The 16,939-nt window shown below is 36.3% G+C and overlaps 1 protein-coding gene across 12 annotated transcripts in view; it reads right to left on the bottom strand.

Moving 5' to 3' along the window:
• Positions 1 to 16,939, bottom strand: part of TDRD3 (tudor domain containing 3) — a 199,526-nt gene that overhangs the window by 103,058 nt on the left and 79,529 nt on the right. For all 12 annotated transcript variants that reach the window (XM_074021591.1, XM_005585951.5, XM_065533307.1 and 9 more), the window contains one exon: positions 748 to 819. In XM_074021591.1, coding sequence (XP_073877692.1) covers positions 748 to 819 — 72 coding nt within the window. The remainder of the gene's footprint in view (positions 1 to 747; positions 820 to 16,939) is intronic.

Raw genomic sequence — 16,939 nt, 5'->3', positions numbered from 1 at the left:
TTTTAAAGAGGGTAACAGTCAAATGATCTTACTAAATACCAAAATTTAGACACAAAGACACACAATAAACCTTATTATGGAAATGCACATCTGTTGCCTACCTGTTAGTTCCATAACTCATTGCTACTCTTAGCCAGACCAGCACTCTTGAAGAAAATTAAAGAGCAAATGCAAGACAGATTACCAATAGCTAAATTTTGATGGCATCATCAGGAGAAGAGCAAGTTGCCACATGAATTATTCTTAGAATTGTCAGGGATAAAGCAAGAGTAGGCTGGAGAAGATTGTTGAGAATCAATTTGATGCTGAAGACAACTGAAGTCACAAGATACTGGTCAGAAGGGGGGCTGCTTCAAAGCAGCACTTTGATGACTCTGTGAGGCTTTATTTTTCTCTCCCCCTCTAATGTTTTTAATGAACAAGTGAGAAATTAAAACATATTTTTGTCTTCTTACTTTTGAATTTCCCTTAAAAAACCCTCTCCCATCCTATTTTAATTAGTTATAAGTTACTCTTCAGATATGGCTCTTAATTGCTTCAGTCTTTGGGTTAACACCTCTTGCAAACATCAACAATATAATTACAGTGAAGGAAAAAAACCTCAAAATTCTTAAATTCCTTGAACTTCGTATTTCCAAATAACTCCATAACCTCTTAATAAATAGTTCAGCACATAATGAAACACAGCTTGAATGCTAACAAAAAACACTTTTTCCTAAATTCATCCGCCAACACAAAAGTCATTACCTGTCCAAAAGGCACAAAAGGAGGTGGTCCACCTTCAGTTCCAATATTGCTTCTATTGTGTTTTGATAAGCTCTGTGGAAAAAATCCAGTCACAAAGGAGCAGTTATACATAAAAACTATATTTCCAGCATTTATACTGTAATAGGAATCTACCTATTTGAGTAGATTCTTATAAGAAATAGGAAAAAAAAGGTCTTCCATAAAGTATTTCAAACCACAAAAAAAATATATTATTCTTAGCTTCAATACTTAGGCAAAGACTCTTCTCACCTCCCCTTACCAAAACACATATTCACATATAACTTACAGAAATATTTATCAAGCCATTCCCCTAAGGAGAAAACAGTCCTCTTAAGAAGCAAATTCAAAAATAACAAACTTTGGTAACAGAATTCCATTTTAAAGCATAAAGCTATGAGAGACAAATATTACCTGGAAATTATCTTCAAAAATAAATTTTTTAGACAGAAAGTTTATTAGTTAACATAACGGTGATTTCTAATTACTTAAAGAGAACAGATTGTTATAGTATATAATATGGAGGTTCTTTTAATTACACTAAAATTTCCTTAACTTTCCTTATACTATATTTTCCTGTTTTCTTTTGCAAAACAATTCATATTTTGAAAAAGTATTCAACAAATTATTCATTAACTAAAAATAAGCTTCCAAATCCAACTAATTTTAGTTTCCTTTTTTCCTGAAATCTCATAAAGCTAGAGAGATAACAATGTATTATGAAAATGGAAAGAAAATCTTCCAGCAAAAGCAATTTCTCACATGATAAAGTCTTTCTAAAATCCCATAAGGAGTCTTCAGGACTCTCTTCACTTACCTATTCCTCTGATTTATTTTGGTTTTGAGGTATTAATATATACATACATCTGTCTTACTAGTTGTTACTTAATACATCTCAACTTTAAACTTTTTGTGCATTTTAATCATTATCATTACAGAAACCATTATGATTAAAATATGATGTATAATAGCAGGTGACAAAGTTTAAAAAAAAAAAGACCATGTGCAAATTCAAGCATATTCCAGAGTTCCTGAATCGTGTAAACACTGTATATTTTATAAAGATAATTAAGAGTAATGACAAGCACAACATTCAGTTTATTGAGCAAAGAATAATTTAAACTGTATATGAATGTCACATTTCTTTAAAGCCTATATTTAAGATATTAACCTGATTTTTAAAAACGACAAATGCATAAAATTATCAAGAGGCCCTTTCCTTAATTTAAATATTAAACAAAGACTATTCAAACAGCTATAAATCATTTCAACTTACACTATCATTTCCTTTAAAAGTTCACGAATTGCAAATAATACCATAGCTCAATAACATTATATAATTAAAAATATATTACAGGATCTGATAAAAGTACATGAGCAATCCTTACTCTCTCTTTAAAAACAAATAACAATCTTGATGATATGTAAGAAACAACTGTTTTAAGACACAGGATAACAGATAATGCAAGACTATTATCCCTGAGAGAAGGTGAAAAAAAAAATAGGTGAGCTATGGCTTTCTGCTTGTAACCATGATATAGACAGGGATCATAGAGAGCTGAATTGAGAATATCAGTCTCACAATTCAAGCAGGCTGATGCAACTGGAAGTTGTGGGGCTGTTTCAGAAAGAAAAACCTGCATAGAAAAGAAGCTCCAGAAACCCTCATAGTAGTTCCCTTGAGTCACTGCGGAGAACAAGGCTGAGCAAAAAAGAGAGTTGTAAGCTGAACAATTCCCAGAACTCATAAAGGGTATACAGACAATCCAGCCAGCTCAGACCATGCAGACTAAAAATTCTTTGGACATTCATTCAGGACAAGGAGTAGAAATCCAGAAGGCTAAAAAATATTTGGAACAAAGGCTATGCTAGATACTCCTTTCAAAGCTTGAATACATGTCTTGAAGGGGTCAAACTGATCAAAAGTAAATTAACTGTTGACCAAAGCTAAGTCTTATACTCATTAAAGGAAAATAGCAAAATCCAGGCTCTCAACAACTACCAACATCACAATGTCCAGAATCTAAGCAAAAACTACAAGGCATGTCAAGACAGAAAAATGTGACCATAACCATCTGAAAATTTAGACAAGAGAAACAGGGCCATAGATGACAAAGATGACAAACTAGCAAACAGAGTGTTAAACAGCTATTAAAACTATGTGTAAGTATTTAAAAGAACACATAAATTCAACTAGAAAAGAAAAATACAAAAAAAGAAGAACCAAATGGAACTTCTATAAAAGAAAAACACCACCAACAATGAAAACCTCATTGGATGGGCTTAAGAGTAAATAAAATAAGACAGAAGAAAAGATCAGTGAATTTAAAGGTATAGTAATGGAATCTACCAAAAAGAGGCCAGGGGAAAAAAATGAATAGATCTTCAGTGACTGGTCAGAAAATTACCAGCAGTCTAATGTATGTGTAATTGAAGATATAATACAAAAAAAAAAAAAAAAAAAACAAAAAACTGGAGTAGAAAGACGGAAGAGAAAAAATACATATGAAGAAATAATGGCCAAATCACATTTTTCTAAATGTGATGAAAACAATAAACTCATAGATCTAAAAAGTTCACTGAAAACTAAACAGGATAAAACACACACCAACCATGTTAGGTACATCATAATTTAAAAATCGAATTGTTGAAATCAGTAATAAAGAAAACACTCTAAGAGTCCCTGCCTGGCCATGCCTGCAAGTAGTGCAGCTCCCACTGCCCCACCAGAGCACTTCTGCTGACAGCCTCCTGCCAGAATTTGTTTGCCTGTGACCTCGCTGCCACCCCTTCAGAAAACTTCCCACCTGCTGAGTCCCTGCCACCCTCTCAGAATGCCCCCATCCTGTGGTGCCCCTCACCAGAGCTGTCCACCCAAGGCAACCCAACTACCAATACCAGAGTGCTTCCCACCAGAGTGTACCCCCTTCCCATATGGCCCCCTGCCTGCAGTGCCCCTTACTGGGGCACTTCCCACCAAAAGCGCCCCAGTTGTCACCACAGGAGCATTTCCTGCATGTGGCCCCCTTGCTTGCAGCACTCTGCATCATGTTGGCTATAACACCCCCTGCCTGTGGGGCCCTCCTCACTGGAGCACTCCCACTTGCAGCACCCTACACCCATGGCATTCCCCTGTGAGAACACCCCCAAACTGAGGTAAATAATAATTGAGAAAATGAACAAAACTTCTAAGAAATATGTGGTTATGTAAAGAGACCAAATGTACAACTCTGACATTCCAGAAAGAGAAGAAGAGAGAACAATCAACTTGGAAAAATATTTGAGGATACAGTCCACAGAACTTTTCCAAACCTCACTAGACAGGTCAACATGCAAACTGAAGAAATTCAAAGAACCTCTGTGACATACTATGCAAAAGAAAAAAATCACAAAGGCAGCTAGAGAAAAGGGGCACTTACAAAAAGAATCCCATTCAGCTAAGAGCACACCTTTCAGCTTAAACCTCACAAGCCAGAAGACAATAGGGCCTATTTTCAATATCCTTAAAGAAAAGAAATTCCAACCCAGAATTTCCTTTGCTTCATAAGCAAAGGAAAAATGAAGTCCTTTTCAGACATGCAAATGCTAAGGGGATTTATTACTACCAGACCTGACTTATAAGAGCTCCTAAAGGGAGTGCTAAACATGGAAATGAAGAAATGATACCTGTCATCACAAAGCACACTTAAACACATATTCCACTGACACTATAAACTATGCAATCACATCTACATAACAACCACCTAACAATATGATGACAAAATCAAACCCTAACATATCAATATTGACCCTGAATGTAAAATGGTTAAATGACACACTTAAAAGGAATAGGGTGGCAAGTTGGATAAAGAAGCAAGACTCAACTGTTTGCTGTCTACAAGGGACCCATCTCACAAGTAATGACACCCAGAGGCTCAAAGTAAAGAGATAGAGAAACATCTTTCAGGCAAACACAAAACAAAAAAGAGCAGGGGTCGCTATTCTTCTGTCAACTAAAACAGACTTTAAACCAACAACAATTAAGAAGCACAAGGAAAGGCATGACATACATAATAATAAAGAATTCAACTCAACAAGAAGACTTAGCTATCCTAAATATGTACATACCCAACACTGGAGCACCCAGATTTATAAAATAAGTTCTTCTTGACCTATGAAAAGACTTAGACAAACACGATAATAGTGAGACACTTCAACACCCCACTGAAAGCATTAGACAAATCATCAAGGCAGAAACATAACACAAAAATTCTGGACTGAAACTCAACACCCAATCAATTGGACCTAATAAACATATGCAGAATCCTCTGCCCAACAACCACAGAATATACATTCTTCTCATCTGCACACAGAACATAGTCTAAGATTGACCACATGCTTGGCCATAGAGCAAGTCTCAATTAATTCAAAAAAATCAAAATCATACCAAGCACACATTTGGACCACAGTGCAGTAAAAACAGAAATCAATAGCAAGATCTCTCAAAACCACACAATTACATGGAAATTTTAAAACTTACTCCTGAATAACTTCTGGGTGAACAATGAAATCAAGGCAGAAATCAAAAAATTATTTGAAATTAATGAAAAGAGAGACATAACATAAATCTTTTAGATGCTGCTAACACAGTGATAAGAGGAAAGTTTTTAGTGCTAACCATCTACATCAAGAAGTTAGAAAGTTCTCAAATTGGCTGGGTGTGGTGGCTCATGCCTGTAATCCCAGCTCCTTGAGAGGCCAAGGAGGTCAGATCCCTTGAGGTCAGGAGTTCAAGACCAGCCTGGCCAAGATGGTGATACCCTGTCTCTACTAAAAATACAAAAAAAATCAGCTGGGCGTGGTGGTGCATGCCTGTAGTTCCAGCTACTCAGGAGGCTGAGGCAGGAGAATTGCTTGAACCCCAGAAGCAGAGGTTGCAATGAGCCAAGACTGCACCACTGCACCCTAGCCTAGATGAGAGAGTGAGACTCCATCTCAAAAAAAAAAAAAAAAAAAGTTATCAAATTAACAATCTAACATTGCACCTAGAAGAACAAGAATAAAAAGAACAAACTAACCCTGAAGCTAGCAGAGGAAAAGAAATAACTAAAATCAGAGAACTAAGTGAAATTGAGATGCCAAAATCCAAATAGAAGATCAATGGAACCAAAAGATGGTTCTTGGAAAGAATAAACAAGATTGATAGACTGTGGACCAGGCACGGTAGCTCATGCCTGTAATCTCAACACTTTGGGAAGACAAGGTGGGCAGATCACTTCTGGTCAGGAATTTGAGACCACTCTGGCCAACATGGTGAAACTCTGTCTCTACTAAAAATGCCAAAATTAGCCACATGTGGTGGCCTAGGCTTGCAATCCCAGCTACTTAGGAGGCTGAGGCACGAGAATTGCTTGAACTCTGGAGGTGAAGGCTGCAGTGAGCCGAGATTGCATAACTGCACTACTCCAGCCTGGGAGACACAGCGAGACTCTGTTTCAAAAAAGAAAAAAAAAAAAAAGGTTGATAGACTGCTAGCTAGATTAACAAAAAAGAGAGAAGATCCAAATTGGCACAATCAGAAATCACAAATATGATATTACAACCAATCCCACAGAAATACAAAAGATTCTCAGAAACAACTATGAACATCTCTATGCATACAAATTAGAAAATCTAGAGGAAATGGATACATTCCTAGAAGCAGTCTCCAAAGACTGAACCAGGAAGGGAGTGAAATAAAAAGTTTTGAAACTGAATCATTAATTAAAAAAAAAAAAAAAACCTCTTAACCAAAAAACATTCTAGACCCGATATATTCACAGCCAAATTCTATAAGACATATGAAGAAGAACTGGTAGCAATCCTACCAAAACTGTTCCATAAATATCAAGGAGGAGGAAATTCTCCCTACTTCTTTGTACAAAGACCAGCATCATCTTGATGTCAAAATCTGGCAATGATGCAACAACAACAAAAAAACTTCAGGCCAATATTCCTGATGCACATAGATGAGAAAATCTTCAACAAAATACTAGCAAACTAATCCAGCAGCACATCAAAAAGTTAATTCAGTATAATCAACTGGTCTTTATCCCTGGGACACAATGTTGGTTTAACATATGCAAATCAATACATGTGATTCACCACATAAACAGAATTAACAACAAAACCACATAATCATCTCAATAGATGAAGAAAAGGCCTTCAATAAAATTCAACATTCCTTCATGTTAAAAACTGTCCACAAACTAGGTATCTAAGGAACATACCTCAAAAAAAGAGCCACTGTGCTGGGCAGAGTGACTCAGGGCTGTAATCACAGCACTTTGGGAGGCCAAACAAGGAGGATTGCTTCAGACTAGGAAGTTCGAGACCAGCTTGCGCAACAGAGATCTCATCTGATCTCATCAGAATTTAAAAATTAGCCAGAGTTGGTGGTGTGCACCTGTAGTGTCAGCTACTCAGGAGACTGAAGCAGGAGGATCCCTTGAACCCAGGAGTTCAAGGTTGTATTCAACTATGATTGTGCCATTGTGCTCTAGCCTGTGTGACAGAGTAAGATTGTCTCAAAAATAATAATAATAATAATAATACTAAGAGACATCTATAACAAACCTATAGCCAACATCATACTCAACAGGCAAAAGCTGAAGCATTCTCCTTGATAACTGGAACAAGACAACGATGCCCACTTTCACTACTTCTATTCAACATAGTACTAGAAGTCTTTGCCAGAGGAATTATGCAAGAGAAAGAAACATATGACATCCAAATTAAAAAAAAAAAAAGTCAAACTATCCCTCTTTGCTGATGATATCATTCTACATGGAGAAAACCCCACAGACTCCACCAGAAGGCTTCTAGAACCAATAAACAAATTCAGTAAAGTTTCAGCGTACAAAATCAATGTATAAAAATCAGTTGCATTTCTATATGCCAATAGCACCCAGACGCAAATCAAGAATGCAAACCCATTTACAATGGCCACAAAAAGAATAAAATACCTAGGAATACAGCTTAACAAGGAGGCGAAAGCTTTCTACAATGAGAATTACAAAACACTGCTCAAAGAAATCAGAGACAACACAAACAAATGGAAACATCCATGCCCACAGATAGCAAGAACCAATATCATTAAAATGGTCACACTATCCAAAGCAATTTAGAGGTTCAACACTATTCCTATCAAACTATCAATGTTATTCTTCACAGAATTAGAAAAAAAACTATTCTAAAATTCATATGGAACCAAAAATGAGCCCATATCACCAATACAATCCTAAGCAAAAACAAAAAAAACAAAAAAAACACAAAGCTGCCCAACTTCAAACTGTACTACAAGGCTACTATAACCAAAACAGAATGGCACTGATACAAAAATAGTCACACATAACAATGAGTACTGGGTACAAAAACAGACTCATACACAAATGGAACAGGATAAAGAACCTACAAATAAAGTGACACAACTACAAACACCTGATCTTTGACACACTTAACAATAACAAACAATGAGGAAAGGACTTCCTAACCAATAAATGATGCTGGTATAACTAGCTAACCAATATGCAGAAGATTGAAACTGGACCCCCTCCAGTCATCATATGCAAACATTAACTCAAGAAGAATTAAAGACTTTAATGTAACATCTAGAACAATAAAAACCCTAGAAGAAAACCTAGGAAATACCCTTTTTGAGACTAGCCTTGGCAAAGAATTTATGACCAAGTCCTCAAGAGCAACTGTAACAAAAAACAAAAGTAACAAGTGGGACCCAATTAAACTAAAGAGCTTGTGCACAGCAAAAGAAACTATAAACAGGGTACACAGACAACCTACAGAATGGGAAAAAATATTTGTCAACTGTACATCCAACAAAGGTCTACTATCCAGAATCTATAAGGAATTTAAACAAATCAACAAGCAAAAAATAAATGACCTCATTAAAGAACAGGCAAATGACATGAACAAACATTTCTCAAAAGAAGACATACAAATGGTCAACAAATATATGAAAAAAATGCTCATTATCACTAAAAATTAGAGAAATGCAAATCAAAACCACATTTTGATACCATCTCATAACAGAATGGCTATCATTAAAAAGTCAAAAAACAACCACTGCTGGCAAGGTTGCAGAGAAAATAAAATACATATACACTGTTGGTGGGAATGTAAACTAGTCCAGCCACTGTGGAGAACAGTTTGGAGATTCTTCAAAGAACTAAGAGTTGAACTACTATTACTGCACATAGACACATGCGCTCATTTGTTCATTGCAGCACTATTCACAACAGCAAAGACACGGAATCAACAAAGAGGTCCAACAACACAGAACTGGATACAGAAAATGTGGTAGATATACATGATGGTATACTACACAGCCATAAAAAGAATGAAATAATGTCCTCTGCAGCAATGTGGATGCATCTGGAGGCCATCATTCTAAGCAAACTAGGGCAGGCACAGAAAACCAAATAGCACATGTTCTCACTTATAAATTGGAGTTAAACACTGACTACACATGGACACAAAGATGGGAACAAGAGACACTGGGGACTGCTTAAGGGAGAAGGGTGGGAGGAGGAAATAAGTTGGAAGGCAACCTATAGGGTACTATGCTCATTACTTGGGTGATGGGGTCTTTCATACACCAAGCCTCAGTGACACACAATTTACCCATGTAAGAAGCCTGCACATGTACCTCCTTAACCTAAAATAAAAATAGGAAAAAAAAAAAAAAGGAAAAGGCTTAAAAGTAGATAGAGAAAAGATACATGACATAAAAAAGATTACTATAGACTATAGATAGTATAGCAGGTAATTGACAAAGAAATGATGTCCTTAAAACACTTAATAAAAAATTTAAAAATCTTTCAATGTAGAAACATACATTCAGAGAAAATATCCTTAAAAAGTAAAAAAAAAAAAAAAAAAATTCTGACAACCCAAAACTAAAACACTTTATCATCAGCTAATCTGAATTAAAAGACACACCGTGCAGGAATTTGATCTTTACCAAAGAAAAGAGAGAGAGACAGAAACGGTAAATGTGTAGAAAGACAAAAATATCTTTAAAAATGTTTTTCATTGTTTTAAAAAACCCTTTGAGAAAAACAAAATAAACCATGTGTTGTGACCCTTGTAACTAATGTAAAGTATATGACAAAACCAGCATAGAGACAAAACTGGGTACATGAAAGCATAAAATTGTATGGGTCTTAAAATATGCATAAAGTGGTATATATAATTGAAGGTAGAAAGAAAGAAGTTAAAGGTACACATCTTAAACCTTACAGCAACCACTTAAAAACAAAAACACAGTCATATAGTGCAGGGTCCAGCCCTACAGGGTCTGTTGGTTTTTTCTCCTCATGTGCAGAGATAAGAGATTTCAGAAATAAAGACACAAGACAAAGAGATAGACGAAAAGACAGCTGGGCCCAGAGGACCACTACCACCAAGGCACACAGACTGGTAGTGGCCCCAAATGCCTAGCTGCACTGTTATTTATTGGATACAAGACAAGGGGGCAGGGTAAGGAGTGTGAGCCATCTCCAATGATAGGTAAGGTCACGCAAGTCATGTGTCCACCAGACAGGGGGCCCTTCCCTGTTTGGCAGCCAAGGCAGAGACAGAGAGAGGACAGCTTACACCATTATTTATTCTATGCATTTCAAAGACTTCTAGTACTTTCACTAATTCTGCTACTGTTATCTAAAAGGCAGAGCCAGGTGTACAGGGTGGAACATGAAAGCGGACCAGGAGCGTGACCACTGAAGCACAGCATCACAGGGAGACGGTCAGGCCTCCGGATGACTGAGGACAGGCCTGACATTAGTCAGGCCTTCCACAAGAGGTGGTAGAGTCGAGTCTTCTCTAACTCCCAAGGGAAACTCCCTTTCCTGGTCTGTTAAGTAATGGGGTGCCTTCCCCAGGCACTGAGGCTCTGCTAGACCAAGGTCCACTAGGTAACGGTGCCTTCGCAGGCACTGGCGTTACTGCTAGACCAGGGAGCCCTCTAGTGGCCCTGTCCAGGCATAACAGAGGGCTCACACTCGTCTTCTGGTCACTTCTCACTGTGTCCCTTCAGCTCCTATCTCTCTGTATGGCCTGGTTTTTCCTAGGTTACAATTATAAAACAAAAATTATTATAATACTGGAATAAAGAGTAATACTACCAATAATTAATGATATTCATATATAATCATATCTGCAATCTATTTCTAGTATAACTATTCTTATTCTATAGATTTTCTTTATTATATTGGAACAGCTTGTGGCCTCGGTCTCTTGCCTTGGCACCTGGGTGGGTCGCCACCCACAATATAGCTGATAAGCTAATAATGCAGATAACATAATCATTTAAAAAATGCAATTCATTTAAAAGGAAGTGCTATGATTTGAATGTCCCTCCAAAACTTATGTTGAAATGTAATTGCCATTGTAACAGTGTTAAGAGGTGGGACTTTCAAAGGGTGATTAGATTATGAGTATTTTTCCCTCATGAATAGATTAATGCTGTTATCACAGGAATGGGTTAGTTATCTTGGGAGTGGGATCCTGAAGAAAGATGAAGTTTATCTCCCAGCCTCTCTCTAGCTCACATGCTTACTTGCCCTTCCACCATGTTATGATGCAGCAGGAAGGCCCTAGTTAGATAGCAAAGCCATGTTATTGTACTTCTGAGCCTCTGGAACTGTGAGAAATAAATTTCTTCTTTTCATAATTACCCAGTCTGTGGTATTCTGTTATAGCAGCAGAAAATGGAGTAAAACAGGAAAGAAAAAGCAAAACAACAACAAAAGAAATAGCAAGATAGTAGAATTAAAACTTTCCATACTGAGTTCCATCACAAGTAAATGGTCTACTAATGCTGAAACTCTATACTCATTAAACAATAACTCCTCCCCCAGTCCCTGGAAATCACCATTGTATTCTCTCTATAATTTTTGCTACTCTCAGTACCTCACATAAGTAGAATCACATGGTATTTGTCTTTTTATACCCAGCTTATTTCACTTAGCATAATGCCCTCTGCCACTATAAACATGGGTACACAAATATCTCTTCAAGACCTGTTTTCCATTCTTTTGGGTTTATAGCCATAAGTGGAATTGCTGGATCATATAGTAATTCTATTTTTAATTTTTTGAGGAACTGCCATACTGTTTTCTGTAGCAACTATGCCATTTTATATACCTACCAAGAGTGCACAAGGCTTAATTCCAATTTTTCCACATCTTCACCAACACTTGTTATTTTCTGGGTTTTCTTGTTTTTTTGTTTTTTACAGTACCCATCATAATGGCTAATGGCTGTCAGGTAGTATATCTCACTGTATTTGATTTGCATTTTGATTAGTGATATTGAACATTTGTGAATGTGTTTAAAACTACTGTACATCTAAGATGGTTAAGATGGTAAATTTTATCTGTATGTTACCAAAATTTTAGAAATTAGGAAAAAAAGTAATCTATCCTCAATGAAAAACCAGTAATCAGAATCCCCTACCATATAAAAAGCATTATAGACCATGACCAAACAGGATTTATTCCCAAAATACAAGAATGCTTCGACATATAAAAATCAATCAATGTAATGCATTAACAGAATGAAGCAGGGGAAAAACACATGATCACCTCAATTGATGCAGAGGAAGCACCTGACAAAACTCAACACACTTTTATAATAAAAATATACAACAAACTAAAAATAGAAAGGAACTACTCAAACCTAATAAAAGCCATATATAAAAAACCCACCACTAACATCATATTCAATAGTGAAGGATTGAAGGCATTTCCTCTAAGATCAAGAACAAGAGAAGGATGTCATTTTCATCACTTCCATTCAACACAGTATTAAAAGTTTTAGCCAGGCTAAATAAGGCAAGAAAAAGAAATAAAGGTATTCAAATTGAGAAGGAAAAATAAAATTAACTCTTCACAGATAACATGACCTTATATGTAGAAAACTCCATTCACACTAAAAAGAAAAAAAAAACTGTTAGAATAATAAATTCAATAAAGTTGCAGTATGCAAAATCAACACAGAGAAATCAGTTGTGTTTCTCTACACAAACAATTTAGAACAATATGAAAAGGACTTCCCAGGGTCACGAATTGAAATATTTAATATTGTTGATGTATCAATACTACCCAAAGTGGTCAATAGAGTCAACATAATCCTTATCAAAATCCCAATGATCTTTTTTTTTTTTTTTTTTTTTTTTTGCAGAAATAGAAATCTATCCTGCCCAAGGTAATTTACAGATTCAATGCCATCCCCATTAAGCTACCAATGACTTTCTTAACAGAATTGGAAAAAACTACTTTAAAGTTGATATGGAACCAAAAAAGAGCCCGTATCGCCAAGACAATCCTAAGCCAAAAGAACAAAGCTGGAGGCATCACACTACCTGACTTCAAACTATACAAGGCTACAGTAACCAAAACAGCATGGTACTGGTACCAAAACAGAGATACAGACCAATGGAACAGAACAGAGCCCTCAGAAATAATACCACACATCTACAACCATCTGATCTTTGACAAACCTGACAAAAACAAGAAACGGGGAAAGGATTCCCTATTTAATAAATGGTGCTGGGAAAACTGGCTAGCCATATGTAGAAAGCTGAAACTGGATCCCTTCCTTACGCCTTATACGAACATTAATTCAGGATGGATTAAAGACTTAAATTTAGACCTAAAACCATAAAAACCCTAGAAGAAAACCTAGGCAATACCATTCAGGACATAGGCATGGGCAAGGACTTCATGACTAAAACACCAAAAGCAATGGGAACAAAAGCCAAAATTGACAAATGATATCTAATTAAACTAAAGAGCTTCTGGCACAGCAAAAGAAATTACCATCAGAGTGAACAAGCAATCTACAGAATGGGAGAAAATTTTTACAATCTACTCATCTGACAAAGGGCTAATATCCAGAATCTACAAAGAACTTAAACAAATTTACAAGAAAAAAATCAAACGACCCCATCAAAAAGTTGGCAAAGGATATGAACAGACACTTCTCAAAAGAAGACATTTATACAGCCAACAGACACATGAAAAAATGCTCATCACTGGCCAGCCATCAGAGAAATGCAAATCAAAACCACAATGAAATACCATCTCACACCAGTTAGAATGGCAATCATTAAAAAGTCAGGAAACAACAGGTGCCAGAGAGGATTTGGAGAAATAGGAATGCTTTTACACTGTTGGTGGGAATGTAAACTAGTTCAACCAGTGTGGAAGACAGTGTGGCGATTCCTCAAGGATCTAGAACTAGAAATACCATTTGACCCAGCAATCCCATTATTGGGTATATACCCAAAGGATTATAAATCATGCTGCTATAAGGACACATGCACACATATGTTTATTGCAGCACTATTCACAATAGCAAAGACTTGGAGCCAACCCAAATGTCCATCAATGATAGACTGGATTAAGAAAATGTGGCACATATACACCATGGAATACTATGCAGCCATAAAAAAGGATGAGTTCATGTCTTTTACAGGGACATGGATGAAGCTGGAAACCATCATTCTGAGCAAACTATTGCAAGGACAGAAAACCAAACATCGCATGTTCTCACTCAGAGGTGGGAACTGAACAATGAGAACACTTGGACACAGGGTGGAGAACATCACACAGTGGGGCCTGTCGGCGGGTGGGAGAAGGGGGGAAGGATAGCATTAGGAGATATACCTAATGTAAATGATGAGTTAATGGGTGCAGCACACCAACATGACACATGTATACATAAGTAACAAACCTGCACATTGTGTACTTGTACCCTAGAACTTAAAGTAAAATTAAAAAAAAGAAAAAGAAAAATCTATCCTAAAATTCATATGGAATCTCAATGCTGAATAGCCAAAACAATCTTGAAAAAGGTCTCACTTTCCAATTATGAAACTTAATAAAAAGTTACAGTGATCGAAACAGTGTGGCATAAAGATAGACATTTAGACCAGTGAAACAGAACAGGTAACCTAGAAATAAATTTGTTAATATATGGCCAAATAATTTTTTATGAGGGTGACAAGATCATTCATTAAGAACACTATTTCCAAAAAGTAGTGCTGGGAAAACTGGATATTCACATGCAAAAGTATGACTGGGTTTTTTACTAATACAAAAATTAACTCAAAATGGATCAAAGACCTAAGCATAAAAGCTACACCTATAACAACTCTTCAACAATTCTGTGCATCAAAAGACACTATCAACACAGTGAAAAGGCAACACATGGGATGGGAAAAATATTTGCAAAACATATTATCTTAGTAGGGACTGATATCCAGAATCTATAAATAACTCATACAACAACAACAACAACAACCAACCTGATTAAAAAAGGGCAAAGGACGTGAATAGAAATTTCCCCAAAGAAGATATACGAATGGCCAATAAGCACACAAAAGGATTCTCAGTATTACTAAGCATTAGGGAAATACAAATCAAAACTATAATGAAGGCTGGGCACGGTGGCTCACACCTATAATCCCAGCACTTTTAGAGGCTGAGGCCAGCAGATCACCTGAGGTCAGGAGTTGGAGACCAGCCTGGCCAACTCAGTGAAACCCCATCTCTACTAAAAATACAAAAATTATCTGGGTGTGGTGGTGCACACCTGTAATCCCAGCTACTCGGGAGGCTGAGACAGGAGCATCGCTTGAACCTGGAAGGCAGAGGTTGCATAAGCCGAAATCGCGCCATTGTACTCCAACCTGGGCAACGCTCCATATCAAAAAAAGAAAAAAAAAAAAAAAAAGAAACTACAATGATATTCTATTTTACCCATGTTAGAATGGCTACTATCAAAAAGACACAAAATATCAACCGTTGGTGAGGATGTAAAAAACTAGAACCCTTACACAATTCTGGTGGAAATGAGTATAAAGTAAATATAAAACAGTATGGCAATTCTTCAAAAAATTAAAAATACAATTATATGGTCCAGCAATCCCATTTCTAGATCACACAAAAGAATTGAAAGCTGGGCCTCAAAGAGGTATTTGTGTACCCATGTTCATAACAGCATTATTCGTAAGAGTTAAAAAGTGAAAACAACCCTAATGTCCATTGATGGATAACTGAACAAAAGATGGTATAGATATACAATAGAGTACTATCCAACCTTAAAAAGGAAGGGAATTCTGACACATGCTGCAACATAGATGAACATTGAAAATACTATGCTAAGTGAAATAAGCCAGGCACAAAAAAGATACATACTGTATAATTCCACACATATGAGTTACTTAGTCAAATTCAGAGACAGAAAGTAGAATGGTGGTTGCCCGAGACTGAGAGGAGGAAGGAATGCAGAGTTACTGTTTAAGGGGTACAGAATTTAAGTTTGGGAAGATGAAAAAGTTAGGGAGGTGGATGTTGGTAACAACTGTGCAACAATGCGAATGTTCTTAATGCCACTGAAATTTACACTTAAAAAATAGTTAAGTTTTATGTTAAGTTAAAAATGTTAAAGTTAAGTTAATGTTAAGTTAAAAATGTTAAATTTTATGTTATGTATACTTTGCCACAATAAAAAAATTTTTTTTAATCTATAGTTTGGGGGCACTAAAACTTATAAACCTGTAGCATTTTGTAAATTACATCTGGTACCAACTTGCTACAGTTACAATGCCTGCATATAGTTTACTGAAGGTTTAGTGCTTCTTCACTTCCAACATTAGCTTTATGGTTTATAATTTCTATGTATATCACTGCCAGCTGCTCAAGTAACTGCACTTTCCCTGTTTCCTACATTGCTGTGGCTACCAAATCAAAAACTATAAAACCAAAAAGAACTATAATCATATCAAAATGTTTTTAAATGATTTTAAATGTAAATTTTTATCACTCTCTAATAAGAAATACTAATGTGGCTTGCAGGAAGTCAAGTGCAGAGACATATAATTAAACATTTCAAGGGCAACTATCAAACTACTACTAAACTCTGTGTGCACGTGTGTGTGTGTGTGTGTATGTGTGTGTGTGTGTGTGTGTGTGTTGGTGAGAAGGTTCCTACGAATGTTTACAGTTGTTAGCAAAGTGGTCCTGGCTATGGGACTGGGTTGTGGGAAAATTATATAAGGTATTAGACTTGAGAACATTTTACCACACTTTAAAAAATCTCTACTGATCAAAAAAATACAATTATATCAGCA

This window comes from Macaca fascicularis, chromosome 17 (assembly GCF_037993035.2).
Source record: "Macaca fascicularis isolate 582-1 chromosome 17, T2T-MFA8v1.1".
Classification (NCBI taxonomy): Eukaryota; Metazoa; Chordata; class Mammalia; order Primates; family Cercopithecidae; genus Macaca; species Macaca fascicularis.
Note: the sequence above shows the minus strand (reverse complement) of the source record. Positions and strands in the feature narration are given on the sequence as shown.